This window comes from Phaethon aethereus (assembly GCF_964289735.1).
Source record: "Phaethon aethereus genome assembly, chromosome: W".
In the NCBI taxonomy this organism is placed as follows: Eukaryota; Metazoa; Chordata; class Aves; order Phaethontiformes; family Phaethontidae; genus Phaethon; species Phaethon aethereus.
This window is the reverse complement of record NC_138581.1, coordinates 26,397,259-26,412,453: the sequence shown is the minus strand read 5'-3', so window position 1 is coordinate 26,412,453 and position 15,195 is coordinate 26,397,259. Positions and strand designations below refer to the sequence as shown.

At 55.7% G+C, this 15,195-nt stretch overlaps 1 protein-coding gene across 1 annotated transcript; it reads left to right on the top strand.

The window, feature by feature from the left end:
* Positions 1-2,954: 2,954 nt before the first annotated feature.
* Positions 2,955-7,016, top strand: LOC309415048 (gamma-secretase subunit Aph-1b-like; the record flags this gene model as incomplete). Its single annotated transcript, XM_082012439.1, has 7 exons — positions 2,955-3,067; positions 3,874-4,044; positions 5,478-5,551; positions 5,709-5,831; positions 6,182-6,309; positions 6,615-6,738; positions 6,979-7,016. 7 exons carry the CDS (start codon positions 2,955-2,957, stop codon positions 7,014-7,016), a joined length of 771 nt encoding a protein of 256 aa, XP_081868565.1.
* Positions 7,017-15,195: the final 8,179 nt, after the last annotated feature.

Here is a 15,195-nt window from a genome sequence, read left to right as displayed (position 1 = left end):
TGCAGGGGGACAGCCTGCCTCACCATGGTCTTCACCAGAGGCTGCAGGGGAATCTGCTCCAGCGCCTGGAGCACCTCCTCCCCTTCCTTCTTCACTGACCTTGATGTCTGCAGAGTTGTTTTCACACATTCTCACTCCTCTCATCAGCTGCAATTGCTGTGTGCCTTTTTTTTTCCCCCTTCTTAAATATGTTATCCCAGAAGCGCTACCACCGTTGCCGATTGGCTTGGCCTTGGCCAGCAGCGGGTCCATCTTGGAGCCTGCTGACATTGGCTCTATCAGACACAGGGGAAGCTTCTAGCAGCTTCTCACAGAAGCTACCCCTGCAGGCCCCCCTTTCCTCCCCCCCCCCGCTGCCAAAACCTTGCCACACAAACCCAGTACACCTGGGGATGCCCAAAGTCATGATCTAATCCTGCCCTCTGCTTTGGGCCCCTCCACGATGTGTGCCGAGCCCTGTTGTCCCACACTACCTGGCAAATATCCCTTTAAAAGCACAGCCTCACGCTGCCAGGAAACATAATTTATGCTGACCCCTTGCTGAGCTGGGCCATTGTCCCAGTGGCTGGCAGGGATAGCTTTCATTATCTGCTTTCCTCTCAGCTCAGAAAAGGAGGGTGGTGAGACTGCATCTCTTTCCTGCCCAGGTGCTGTTGGCCTCCTGCCTCCCCCTGGCCCAGCACCTCTGGTTTGTGGTTCCAAGACCTTCTCCTACAGGGAAAAGGGGCTCTCCTCACATAGGGTACTCATTTTCTGGTTGTCCTCCTGGGGTGCAGGACCTGCCACAAGCTGCAGCCTCCCTCCCTGGGACATGCTGGAGGCAAAGGATGGTGCACAGCTGTCCTGGCCAGCAGAGCTGGCCCTGCACAAGGACTGGGGCTCCTCCTTGGATCCTCCTTGCTTTTCCACAGCACATCAACTGAGCTTCCAGGCAGGGGTTTGTCTGGCTGCAAAAGGAACAAGAGTGCAAAACCACCTCTTCTGCAGGAGCCTGTCCCAGCAAGCAGTGCCCCACACTGCAAACAAGCACTACTATCAGGTTGGGTCATCTGTGTCCAGCCTCTGTGCGCCCCCGCCTTCTTGCTGGGACAAAGAGCCCTTTCACACTCAGTGTTTTTCCCTGTTAGCTGCCCAGTCTCCTGGTTTGGACCAGTCCATTTAACCTAACCATTTACACCCTGCTGCAAGGGTCTTTTTTTCCCTCTGAACTTTCTGTGGTTTGGCAGCGAGATCCTGACTGCTGTTCCCAGGTGATGCTCTTCCCCAAAGATGTGAGGCTATCTTTCACGGTTGAGCAAAGCTTCGCATTTTCTCCATCCTCCCACCCATCTGCTTCCCCCCCTGTGGTCCTGCAGAAAGATGCAGGCCAGGGGCTGGGCAGCATGGTGGCTCAACCTGGAGGCATGTCTCCCCACTCAGACCCACACTGAGGACCACAGGGCCCATCCCCTCCTCCCTCCCCTTGAACCTCTTCTGTTGAATTTCAGCCTTTGAATTTGTTTATCCTGGCCTGACAGACTGAAGATCTTCCCGAAGTGGTTTCATCCCTGGTGTGGGCTGCCACCCCTTTCATAAACCACCACATTAACCTCTGGCAGCCTCTCACCTCCGCTCTCTTCTCCAGTTTTCTGATCGGTCTGGTGCCTCATCTCATCTCTGAATCCTTCCTGTTTGATATCCTTGAATTACGTGCTGGAGGGGAAGGACCACACAAAGAGCATTGCAGACACATTTTGATGAGACATGTTGAGCCACGCAGAGCCAGACACAAACCACTGCCACCCCCCGGCCCCTCCTTCGGGTGCGATTATCCCCACATTTACAGCCCAAGACATTTGTGTGATGGTGGGAAGAGCTGTGTTGCTGAGTTGTGTGAGTTTTGCAGGGCTCTGGACGATTTTGGAACAAGTCGGGCCACATAAAGCCAAGCACCACATGAAGCTCCCAGTCAATATAATCAATATTACTGATTTATCAACCCCACCAGAGGACAATGCAGCTGGAGGAAAACACAGATGGTTATAACCACATGACACTGTCTCATTTCTGTATGCAGCACTCGGTACCGTGCCCCATATCGGGGCTGCACTGCCTGAGCTGTGATTGCAGAGTGGGCACTGCAGGAGGAGCAGCGTGGAGGGCAGAGGGCACGTGGCTCTGGGGCTGCAGGGGGCCTGGGGGCAGTGCCAGAGGCCCCCTGCACCGAGACAGGCCTGTGGTGGGGCAACAGCCAGCACACCTCACCCAAGCCTGGGCATCCCCAGCTGACCCAGGTCCTGGGGGGGCAGTGCAGGGCCCCCCTCACTGGGTGGCCCCTGTGAGGGCACCAGTGACAGGACCAAGCTCCCCTGGGTTCAGGCCATGTCTCCCCCAGTGCAGGCCTTGCCCTCCCCCGTGACAGACCAGAGCCCCTCATACAGGCTGTGCCCTCTGGTGACAGGACCAAGTCCCTAACTGGTGCAGGCCGTGTCTCCCCCATGACAGGTCCAAGGGTCCCCCCCCGGTGCAGGCCATGTACCCCCAGTGAAAGCTGTGCCCCCCTGTGACAGGCCCAGATCTCCAACTGGTGCAGGCCCTGTCGCAGGCCATGTCCCCTTGTGACAGGACCAGATCCCGCCCACCCCCTGTGACAGGCCTGAGCCCCCAAGTGCAGGCTGTTGCCACCCCCCATGACAGACCAAGAGCTCCCCCCGTGACAGGCTCGAGCCCCGGGGTTCAGGCCGTGCCCCCCCATAACAGGCCCTAGCCCCGCCCCACTCCGGCTCAGACCCCGCCCCCGCCCAAGTGTGGCCCTTCCGGTGGCGCGCGCAGGCGGCATGTGACGTCAGGTGGCCCCGGAAGGGCGGGGGAGGGAGAGGGGGTGTGTGGGACTGAGCTGCGTCGTCTCGTCTCGTCTCGTCTCGTCTCGTCTCGTCTCGTCTCGTACCCGGTTCCGTGTCCTGGACTCTACCGCCATGACGCTCGCCATTTTCTTTGGATGTACCTTCATCGCCTTCGGGCCGGCGCTCGGCCTTTTCCTCTTCACCATCGCCCGCGACTCCCTCTGCATCATCATCCTTATCGCTGGGTCAGTCCCGCACCGACACCGGTGTCGGTACGGAGGGGCACTGGTGCTACCGTGGGTACTGGTGTGGGTATGGAGGGGGCACTGGTACTGGTATCGGTACTGGTATGGCACCAGCATGGGCGTGACAAGAAGGTGACTGGTACTGGCAGAGGCACAACGGGGGGACTAGTACTGGTGCTGTTGTGGGCACGACAGGGACACCAGTACTCATACTGGTGTGGTTGTGAGCATGATAGGAGCACCAGTACTCATACTGGTACCTGCCTTTTTCACAACAAGGGCTCCAGTACTGGTATTGTACTGGTACCATTGTGGTCACCACATGGTGTGGGTATGATGGAGAGAGACACTGGTATTGGTAATGGCATTGGGTCAGTAGAGCACTGGTGCCAGTAACAGTACAGGGTCAGTAGTGATACTAACATGTGCACAGCAGGGGTGGTGGTACCAGTACCACTGTGGGATCAGTAGGGTATGGTACTGGTACTGACATGTATATGAGCCTGGCACTGGTATTGGTACTGGTGTGGGCTTGGCAGGGGCACTGGTGCCAGTTCTGGTTACCAGCAGAGGAGGAGTGCAGGCACAGCAGCAGTACCAGTACAGGCACCACCTGCCCAGCACTGGTGCCAGAATGGTGCTCGTACTGGTAGGAGAGTGGGCAAGGCTGGGGCACTGGCTGGGCCAGTGTCAGTATCAACACAGAGGGGTGCAGGCATAGTGCCGATGGGCATGGGTTTGGCACTGGTACTGGCACCAGTCCTGGCATGGCACTGGTGCCAGCAGGCACTCTCTCTCTCTTGCAGGGCTTTCTTCTGGCTGGTGTCACTGCTGCTCTCTTCCCTCATCTGGTTTATTGCCGTTAAAGCCAGTGACCCTTGGGATGAGCCGTTGCAGAAAGGGCTCTTGATATTTGGGGTGATGTTCTCTGTGCTGCTGCAGGAGGCCTTCCGCTTCCTCTACTACAAGCTCCTCAGGTAATGGCATCTCCCACCCTGCTCCAGTGCTGCTGGATGATCCTTCTGCCCTCCCAGCTATGGCAGGTCCAGATTTTGGCTGGGAGGGGGGGATGCAGAGCATGGCACCAAGCCACCTCTGTCCTCGCTAGGAGCACGTGGGTGGTACCTGTGTCAGTACGTTGACCTCGAGCGGGTTTCGGGTGGCAAAGCAGAGCAGCCCTAAGGTCTGGAGGACCCAGGGCTGAGGTGGCTGGTAGTTGTCTCTCTGAATTCGGGACAGGGTAGGCTGTGTGTTTGGGCTGCCCTGCCAGCAGTGCTCCCACAGTTCAGATGGAAGCTGGGGGTATGCCAGGCACCAGGAAATGCCCACTTTGCTGCGTGGGGGATGGGATCTTCCCTCTCCTCCTGGCATGTCTTGTTCCTTTCTTAGGGATGGCTTTGTGTCAGTGAGGACAGCCTGAGAGTGGTTTCAGTGCTCTGCAAGGTGGCGAATCATTGCCAGTCCTGTGCTCAGTGCCCTGGCCATCCTGGGGCAAAGTCTTGGCGCAATCTCAGCGGCTCCCGGCCTCCCTGGCGCCGGCTGGCCTGGAGCTCGGGGGCTTGTGCTGCCTGCTGGGTGAGCATGCGTTGCACCCTGTACTGCTTTTGGATGGAAGCTGCGCTGGGCTGGGCAGGCAGACAAGGGGAGGCGATGCTGGAGTCGGCATCCCTCAGTGCCCCCCCCCCCCCCAGCAGTCCCTACCTTCCCAGCTGGCGTGGGGGTGAGGGGCTGGAGGAAGGCTGGGAGGGCTGGGTATGCAGGCAGGGTGCTGCTGGAGGTGGGCAGGCAGAGGGTAGCAGAGTTCCACAGAGTGGCCTCTGACACAAACCACTGTGTTTCATTGCCCTGCGGATCTCTGGCTGCAAACGCTGCTGTCCTTCTGGGGCTGCGGAGCCATCTGGCGTCCTCCTCACCTGCCACACCTCTAGCCAATAAAACTTATGAAGCCCAGCTCTCTCAGTTTCTCCCCCCAAAGAATTTTTCTAGCTATTTGAGCTCTTCCCTGCACCCTTTCTGTTTTTTTCCCAACATCTCCAAGGGTATAGCTGCCAAGATCAGGTACACCCTCCTGGCATGCGCTTCCCATGCTGGGGCTGTTTTCTGTGTGGGGGTGCTGCTTGCTTTGCACCTGGCGTCCCACTCACCCCACCCCTGCTCTGTGGGGCTGGCTTGCACTTGCATCCCTCTGTGGAAATCTTTTTATGTGGCTTCATGTGGTTTTCACATGTGTGGTTTGTCTGGCGGTTCAGGGTGGTCCCACGGATGCTCTCCACGGCAGGTGTTGTGGTTCAGTGATGGGGAGGTTACCAGGATGGTGCAGAGTGAGACCACCTACTCTGTCCTGGTGCTGCACCATGTCCTGGGAGGCAGCCAGACTGTGCCAGCCTCCAGCATGCTCTCCCCTCTGCAGGAAGGCCATCAAGGGGCTGGTGGCCCTCAGTGAGGACGGCTGCTCTCCCATTTCCATCCAGCAAATGGCGTACGGTGAGTGCTGCACAGAGCAGCCAGGCAGGGCTGGGCATGGCACTGGGGGGAAAGGGAGGTTTCTCATCTTGAAGCTGGCTGAGTCCCCTGAGGGGCTGGGAGGTGCCTGGGGTTGCCCTGTGTGGCTCAGGGCTTGATGGCATCCCTGTCCTGGCAGTGGCTGGTATGGGCTTCGGGCTCATGAGTGGCGCCTTCTCCATGATCAATCTTCTGGCAGATGCGTTAGGGCCTGGCACCGTGGGCATCCATGGGGACTCACAGCTCTACTTCCTGACCTCAGGTGAGCAACTGGCACCCTTCACCCACATCTCTGCCCCACTACAGAGGCAGCAGACCTGGGGGGGGGCTGGGGCTCAGCCCCCTGTGCTCTCTCCTCCATGTTGCACCCTGCTGCCACTCCCCATACCCATATGAGTCCTTTGTGGTCCCCTGTCACATCTCTCTGTGTCAAACCCTTCTCTCTGTCCCGTGACCCTTTCTGCTCCTCTTCCCATCCCTCCCAGTGCTTCCCCATCTGACCCAGCAGTGACCCTACTCCCCTTCCCTGGCTCCTCTCCATCCCTCCTGGAGCCTGCAGGCTGGGCCAGGGCAGGTGGCTCCCTGGTGACACTCCTCTGCTACTTCCTGCAGCCTTTATGACCATGGTGCTGATTTTCCTTCACACTTTCTGGGGGATCCTCTTCTTCCATGGCTGTGAGCACCAGCACTGGTGGGAGATCACAGCTGTCATTGTCATGCACCTCGCCGTTTCGGGGTCGGTGAGTAGTCGGGAGTGGAGCTCTGCACTGGTACCTATATTTGGGGATGGCTGTGGTGTGTGCTGGTCCCTGTGCTGGGGAGGTGTTGCCTCCCTAGTGCAACACTAGTGCCTTTGGCACTAGCGAAGCAGTTGGTTTTTGGGGATTTGCAGACGTCCACGCACGGGACAGGCCCTTCGCGAACTGAATGCCAAAGCTGGTGTCCCCTGTCCTGTTCTGCTCATTGAGGTGGTGACACTGCCACCCATCCTGGCCCTGTCCTCTCCTGCCTGCTCACCCCTTCCCTCTCCCACCTGTCTCCCCAGACATTTTGCAACCCCCTGTACATGGGCAGCCTGGTGCCCTCCTACCTGCTGATGGCCACCGCCGCCACTTGGGCTTACCTGCTCTCAGGGGGCTCTGCCCAGAACCTGCGGCGCTTCCTGCTCTGTAAGTCCTGCTCCATAATGGGGACAGGGGACCCTGCAGGTTCCTCTGGGTACCTGGACCAGTGCTGGGGTGGGGAAAGGGTGCCCCAGGGGCTGGAGCAAGGGCATCATCCCCTTGGCTGCCAGACTAGAGGAGACGCTGGGGTTTGGGGCCACGGTCAGGTGGTTGCCTCTCCTGGGGGAAGTGGATGGGGTAAGGAGTCTGATGAAAACTGCCCCCCTCCTCTCTTGCTTCCCACAGGTCTATGGAGCGGAGCCAGCCCTCAGCTGGAATCCTGAGGCCCTGTGGGATGTTCCTGATCCCAGCTGCCCCTGCCCTCCCCTCCATACTGGCAGCAAGAGCAGCCATCACCTTCTCTGCAATATCTTTTCTCCTGGACTGGTGGACCGTGGCCAGTCCCAGCAGGGCAGGCGCTAGGGTCTGGCTGCAGCAGCCAGCTGACTGGTGTGGCTGGCTTGCTCTGCCACCCCTTTGGGAGCCCTTAGAGAACAGCTCAGTTTTGGGGGACTCTGCTTTGCTGGCCCTGCCGTGAGTGGAGCCCCAGTTAGCTTTCCTGGGAAGGATGTTACCTTGGACTGCCGGAGGCCTGAGCCCAAAGAAATCCATTGCTTCTCCCCCTGCCGCAGGAGATGTGCTGTCTCCTGTGCCAGGGCAGGGGAAAACCATGCCGCCTCCTCACCGCAGGGTGGAGTAAGTGGCTTTGCAAAGTGCTGCTGGGCTCTGGGCCGGGGCTGACCGCTATGGTGCTGCTTTCTCAGCCTCTTAGCCCAGCCTCGCTGCCCTGGGAGCCACGGCTCCCCACGCTGGACTGCGGTAACTGCAGTGAGCTGGCATCCCAGCATGGGAAGGGATGGTGTGTTGGGAGCAGTCACCGGTACTGGGGGACACAAGGGGGCTGATAGCCTCCAGGGCAGGAGGAGGACAGGACAAGACAGTGCCATGTGGAGGGTGGCAGAGGGCTCGGGAGGAGATGCAACCCTGCAACTGGTGCAAGCACAGCTTGGGGAGGGGGGGTTCAGGGTGCCATGCCAGTGGATCATTGCCTTCTGCCTTCGGAGGGGGATTTTCAGGCAGGCACCAGCCCTGATGCTGTGCCACAGGGCTGGGAGGGAGAAACTGCCATCAGGCTCAGGGCTGAGAAGTCCACAGTGGGCTTTTATACCAATAAAAAGAAGTACCATAGGTGAGTGGGGGTGTGTGTGTGCGCCACTGCTGGTGGCAGTGGCTGGTTGCTGGTGTGACCACAGGGGGTGTCTGGCAGTTACAGACCCCAGTTGCCTGAAGGTCTTGTTCCTGCTCTGTCCACCTCTGGTTTTACCACTTTGAGGTGGAGGCTGCTGAGAGCTAGAGACCTGCAGGTTCCTCCCCTCTCCCAGGTCCAGCCCATTTCTCTTGGCTTTGGTGGGGCTGTGGAACTCCCCAGGGCTTGTCTCTGGCTGTGCTAGAGCTACCAGGAAAGGTGGGAGGCAGCCATGTGTCAGGAACTGCTCCAGCTATTTCAGAGCTGGAGGGGAGCTGGGTGGGGGCCAGCCAGCAAGGAAGCTGTGGCTCTGCCAACATTCAGCTCTGCCTTTCTCCAGTCCTACCAAGCCACAGCTATGTTTTTCCAACACTTTGCACAAATAAGAGGAGGAAGAAGTCCCAGAGAGACAGGGCAGGGCCAGGCTGTGCAAGGAGCTCTCTGCTGCTTGCTCTAGAGCTCTGCCCAGGGCACAGAGGCTGATGCTGTCTGCTGGTTGGGAAGGGGTCCCTGTGCACCCCTCTGCTGTGAGTTCAGCTCCACCAGTACCTGTTCCTGCCCTGCAGCTTCAGACTAGGACAGCAGAGACAGCTGGCACCATGAGAGACTTACTCTCTCTTTTTTTTAAATATATTTTAACCCTTTTTTTTTTTTAATAACGAAAATATCTGCTGAGGCCAGATGCTGCCCCAGGCAAACACTTCATGTGAGCAGCCTGTGTGGCCAAGGGATGCTGGAGCACTGGCCCTCCCTCAGCCTGGGGCAGGAGTGAGGGGAGGTGGGGTGGGACAGGCTGAGCTAGCAGGGCCAGGACCTCTTCAGAGGCATGGGGCTCACACAGTATTGTCGGTGGTGGCTGCTGTGTAGATGACCTTTGGTCGGAGAGTCGAGCCTGGTGGGGGAGGAAGGGGGTGTGTGTGTGTTGTTAGAGCAGGCAGAGGGGCCTTGCTAACCCATGTTGCTGCCTGAGAGACCACCCCCTTCTCATGTCCCAGACTGACCCCTGCCACCCCCTGGGGCCCCTCCTGCAGCTCCCTGTCACTCACCGTGCATTCTGACTGTGGTGCTTGTAGCTGTATGGTAGGAAGGCCAGTGCCATGATGGCAAAGAGCACCCTGAAGAGCATGGCCAGCACATCCCATGCAAGGGAGCTGAGCACAGGTATGTTACACTGGGGACAGTCTCCTGCAGCTACTGGATGAGGGAGATGGGGCATGGCTGGAGAAGGCCAGTGGCCCAAAGGCAGAGGACATGAAGGCAGAAGCCTCAGCTGAGCATGCTTACCTGCCTGAAATGAAGAGCTAGAGTGTCCTGCAAGAGACAAAGATGAGTATGCCTGTGAGAGCCAGCTGTGCAGATGCTAGGGCAGCCCCACACCCCCACCATGGCTGTCTGCCCCCTGGCTCAGCACACAGCTGCCAGGACCCCCCTTCCCAGGCAGGTATGCCCCCCAGCTGCCTTCCCCTCCTTCAGGCCAGCACCTCACATACCTGCTGCTGCTGAGCCGTGGCTACCTGGAGAGACAGTGCTGTCAAGAGTTTGCCTGAGGTGTTTGGGGAGGGAAATGTCAAGTCTGCAGGGCTTCAGGCCATGCTGCCAAAGCAGGGCTGCCTGCAAGATTCCCCATTGCCTGCAAGCAGACAGGGGAGAGCTGCCCTCTTACATCTCCAGCAGCTCTCAAGCCTGGCCCCAACACCCTGCCAAAAGCATTAAGGGAAAGGAAGGAAAAAGAACCACAGCCCATGTGAAAACCTCACTGAGTCCAGCCAGAAACCCCCACCATGGCTGCCACCACCCAGGAAGTGGGCAGGCAGGGAACAGAGCACCCCAGCACCCCATGACCACACCAAGCCCTGCAGGAGACCCTGAAGAGGGGCATGGGGCGAGCCTGTCAGGCAGCAACCACAGGGACAGCTGCCTGCAGCAAGTTGGTGAACAGCTCCCTGGGAGGAGGCAGCTGGCCATTGCCAGCCTCCATTGCCTCAGTCTCAGTGGCTGGAAGCTTTGGAACAGCTTCTGCAAGAAAGTAGTGAAAGAAAGGCTTAGATGCAAATGGAAAACATGATAAAGTATCTAACAAACAGGTTTACCAAAGATAGAGCATGCCAACCTAACCTGATATCCTTCTTTGATAAGTGATATTCTAGACAAAAGAAAATACGGTAGACTATCTCTCCTGATGTCAGTGAAGCATTTGATGTGGTGCCATGTGGGAAATTGCTAGCCAGACTAAGACCACAGTAATTAAAAGCCTATGGCTGTTAGTGAGCTGGCTGTAGGTGGGAAGTGCCCTGCACCACGGTGTGTGGTTACTGAGGCATTGCCCAAAGGCCTGTGACCAAGCCTGTGTGCTGTTCCTATCAGTCACCTTGATATAAGGTGTAAGAAATGCCATCAAAACAGAAAAGGAACAGGATGTTGGACAGAAAAACCCTAGCGATCTCAGAGAGCAGCAACGGGCAAGAATTCAATAATGTAGAGAGATGGTCGCACCTGAGGGTTAACAGGAATTTCTACTCATCACTGGAAACCACCAACACAAGAAAGGCCTTCAAGGACAAACAGAGGACGGGCAGATGGGGATGCATTGGGCAGGGGACCGTGTTGCCCCACTGGCAGAGCGCAGCCTTTGGGAGGGGTCCCCTGCATTGCCCTTTCTGCATGTCTTTGCACTTGGCAGTGGGGTACTCGCTGCAAGCCTGTACCTCTGCAGCTCCTGCTGAATTTAGCTATTGTGTTTGGGGATGAGGAATCTGGCTGGGATGCTAGGAGTTGGCTATTTGCCCTTGACCCCAGCTGTGCTACTATTGCTTCTGCAAGACCAAGGACAAAATAGTTCCTAGAAACCGATCTTCCCCATGCAGGGTGAGACAAGTGCAGAAATGGGGGAGAGCAGGACCCCGAGACCAGCGCTGCCATAAGTCACCTGCTGGGCAGGGCTAACCCATGGAAATGCTGCATTTCCAAAAGAGACGTGAAGCCTCAACTCCTGCTCCTCGTCCTGTCCCTGCATCCCTGTGGCTGGGTGTGGCCTGAGCACATTCACACACTCCTTACCAGAAAGCAGCTGCTTTGCCAAAAGGAGGGTGATCTGGAAACTTGCCAGCACCCATTACCTGTGCAGGTCCTGCACCAGCTGGAAATTGTTCTGCAGAGGTTTGCTGCTGTTGTTCCTCAGGCTTGTCACCAGCACTGACATCTGAAAGGAGAGCAGCATGAGCAGAGCAGGGTGTATCCCATCTTTGGGAGCCAGGTGAGCCCCAGGGGACAGATGTGGATGGTGCATGCTTGCGGGGAGAGGCTGGGCAAGACTGAGCATGGAGCTCATTGCCCTGATAGACCTGGTCATGAGAGCAGCATGCTCTGGTTGAAGACCATCCACTTCACCATCTGGTAGCAGGAAGGGGTGGTCAGAGAGCCACTGTAGTGGAAGTAGAGTTTCAGGTTGGCAGGCAGCAGGCCTGCGATGTTGAATCCAGGCACTAAGACTTCCTTGCCTGGGAGAAGAAACACCATGGGAGCAAGAGTGGGGCAACCCCTTGGAGGACAACAGGCAGGACCAGCATGGAGATCATGGGAACAGACCTGACCTGGAGCATTCCCCCCAGCCCAGTCTGGCACCACATGTGCCAGAGTCCACCCTGCTGCACCCAGTGTGCTAGAGAAAGGGCAGGAGGACCATTGCCTCCTTAAAGCTGTCATACTTGCTTTTGTAGTGGACCATGTGGATCTGGAAGGAAAACATGCAACCCTGATGCAGGATGGGCACCTCCAGGAGGTGCTCACCCCCCCAGGGCTCTAGCCTGTCAGAGCAAGGGCTGGAAGAGACATGCACAGAGCATCTCTCCTAGGAAGGGAATATGCTGGTGGAACAATGTGTGCCACTGTGAAGCAGCAAGCATGAAGGGCTGCCCACAGGAACTCCCCCAGTCATGGACAGCAAACCAGTACTCTGCCCTAGATACTGGGGGTTGTACCGCAGAGCTGGGCTCGGTTTGAGGACCACATTAGTGAAGGAGGAATAAAACCAGATGGGATCTGCAGAGCAGGAAGACAATGTGTACAGAGTAAACAGTCCCTGCAGCTCCCAAAGTGGGCTGCTCGCAGCCACCTGGGGAGCTGGCTCCCCCAGCCTGGGGACTGCTGTGGCTCCTGTTCCATCAGCCCAGGACCGGGCTGCAGCACAGGGACAGGCTGCACTGCTAACATGTGGCCAGCCCCAGCCCACCTGCGGGCAGAGCATCCTGTGTCCTCCTCACCTCTGCACTGCAGGCTGCAGTGTGAGTTTGGCTTTTGTTTTGTGCACTTAGCACCAAAGTGTGGGCTCCTACACTGAACTCTGCTGCTGCAGAGCTGCCCAGGAAGCAGGGATCCTGGCCAAGTAGTTACAGCATTCATCTAGTGACAACCAGGACCATGGGCTAGGAGCAGGACAGCACTCCAGCACCAGGAGAGGAAAAGATGCATCCACTGACACAAGAGCTCCTTACCACCATAGCAAAGCGGCACCTGTTGACAGTGTGCTCCAAACTGTGTCCTGGCAGGGAGCCCCAGTGCAGGTGCAGCTGCACAGCTTGGTACTGCTGGGTATAGCCACTGGTGATGGCCATTGACTCAGGCAGCTCAAGGACAACTGCAAGGACAGAAGGAAGAGATCAGTCAGTAAAACACAAAGCCCAGTCCATCCCACAGGTACATAGAGATGTCTCAAGGGGAAGAGTCACCCTGGGCTTGTGGAAATTTGCCACAACAAACAAGCTTGCTTTCCATCTTCAATGAGGCTATGGGTGGGTGCCAATGCAACCAGAGCTGTGCCAATGCAACAGGCTTTAACTTTCAGCTTCAGGTTGCAGGACACCCTGGTAAATACATCAGCTTGAAAAATAGCTGCTATGAAAATGCTGGAAAATGAACAGACCCCACCTTGCAGAGACTCCCAGGGGCCAGCTCCAAGCCAGATGTTATCCAATAGTTTATTCAGTAAGTGAGAATAATATAAAGAGACTGTGGACAAAATTAATGGAAAAAGATACTGGCAGAGTGGTGAATACCTATGAGAGCAGGACAGTCGGGGACAAAGAGCTGCAGCACTGGGCGAGCTGGGACAATTTAAACAAAGGGGCCTGTGAGTGCCTGACCAGCACTGGAGCTGGTGACACAAAAGCATTACATTTTCTGACAGCATTTAGAGCTAAAACTTTGCCTCTTTGGGTACAGTAAATACATACTTGGTTTTGCCTTTTACTTTAATGTGGTTTAACCAGGTATCTTGGACTCATACAGCGGTGTGGCAGATCTAAAAAGCTGAGTTACCTGGTGTTGTGGTTTAGCCCCAGCCAGCAACTAAGCACCATGCAGCCGATCACTCACTCCCCCTCCCCCAGTGGGACAGGGGAGAGGACTGGGAAAAAAAACTCATGGGTTGAGATAAACACAGTTTAATAGGACAGAAAGAGAGAAGGAAACAACAATGATAACAACAATAATAATACCGACAAAGGAATGTACAAGAACAAGTGATGCTCGATGCAACAATTGCTCACCACCCGGCGATCGATAGCCTGTCCCCCAGCAGCGATTTCCACCCCCCGGCTAACTCCAGTTTATGTGCTGGGCATGACGTCGTATGGTAGGGAATATCTCTTTGGCCAGTCTGGGTCAGCTGTCCTGGTTGTGTCCCCTCCCAGCTTCCCGTGCACCCCCAGCCTCCTTGCTAGCAGGCCAGCACAAAAAGCTGGACTGTCCTTGACTACTTAGCAACAACCCAAAACATCAGTACATTATCAACAGTTTCTCATCCCAAATCCAAAACATAGCCTCACGCTAGCTTCTGTGAAGAAAACCAGCTCTATCCTGGCTGAAACCAGGACACCTGGACACGCAGTAAAAATATCAGGAGCATCCCTCGACCCTGAGAAAGGCTGTCCCATCCGTCTAAGAACCTTTTCCTCATTTTTCCTCAAAATCAACTCTTTTCCTACCTCCTTTATAGGTGAAGTGTCTCTTAGTCACATCACGGAGCTAGGGCACAGGTTTGGGATTAACATAACAGGGCTGTGATGAGTCATTTGTCCTCTGTGACGTTCCCTGCCACATACAAAACTCAAATACCAGAAGCAGGAGACTGCTCCCTCCCTGGGAATTTATCTGCTTTTATATTTCTTTTGTATATCTAAATCAGTACATCTACCAGTAAACAGAGTGATTTTTCAGGCCCTTGCAAAAGCTTATACAGTGTATATACTTTATATTACAAAAAGGAGTAACTGTACAAATATCTTAGTAGACTTGCAATTTTTTATTTATAGTTTTTCATAAAACAGACTGGCAGTTGCCAGAATAAAAAAGGCATCTGTTCTGTTTTCAGCTGGGATAATTTTCTTCCTTGTAACTAGTATAGTGCTGTGGTTTGGCTATGGAATGAAAATAATGTTGATGATAACATACTGATGTTTTGGGTTGTTGCTAAGCAGTCAAGGACTGTCCAGCTTCTCGTGCTGGCCTGCCGGTGAGAAGGCTGGGGTTGCACGGGAAGCTGGGAGGGGACACAGCCAGGACAGCTGACCCAGGCTGGCCAAAGAGATATTCCATACCATATGACGTCATGCTCGGTATATAAACTGAGGGAAGAAGAAGGAAGTGGGGGACATTTGGAGTGATGGCATCTGTCTTCCCAAATAACTGTTATGAGTGACAGAGCCCTGCTTTCCTGGAGATGGCTGAACACCTGCCTGCCCATGGGGAGTAGTGAACAAATTCCTTGGTTTGCTTTGCTTGTGCGCATGGCTTTTTCTTTACTTTACTTACTTGCTAAATGGTCTTTATCTATCTCAATCCATGAGTTTTCGCACTTTTACTCTTCTGATTCTCTCCCCCATCCCACCGGGGGGGGGGGAAGTGAGTGAGTATGGTAATACTGCTGTATAATAAACTGCCAGAAAATGAGAAGCAATATGCCCTCTTCACTGATGTGTCCTGTTGCATTGTGGGAAAGCATCGGAGGTGGAAGGCTGCTGTATGGAGTCTTATATGACCAGTCATAGAAACTGCTGAAGGAGAAGGTGAATCAAGCCAATTTGCAGAGGTGAAAGCCATCCAGCTAGCATTAGATATTGCTGAACGAGAAAAGTGGCCAGTGCTCTATCTCTATACTGATTCATGGATGGTGGCAAATGCCCTGTGGGGGTGATTACAGCAATGGAAGCGGAGTAATTGGC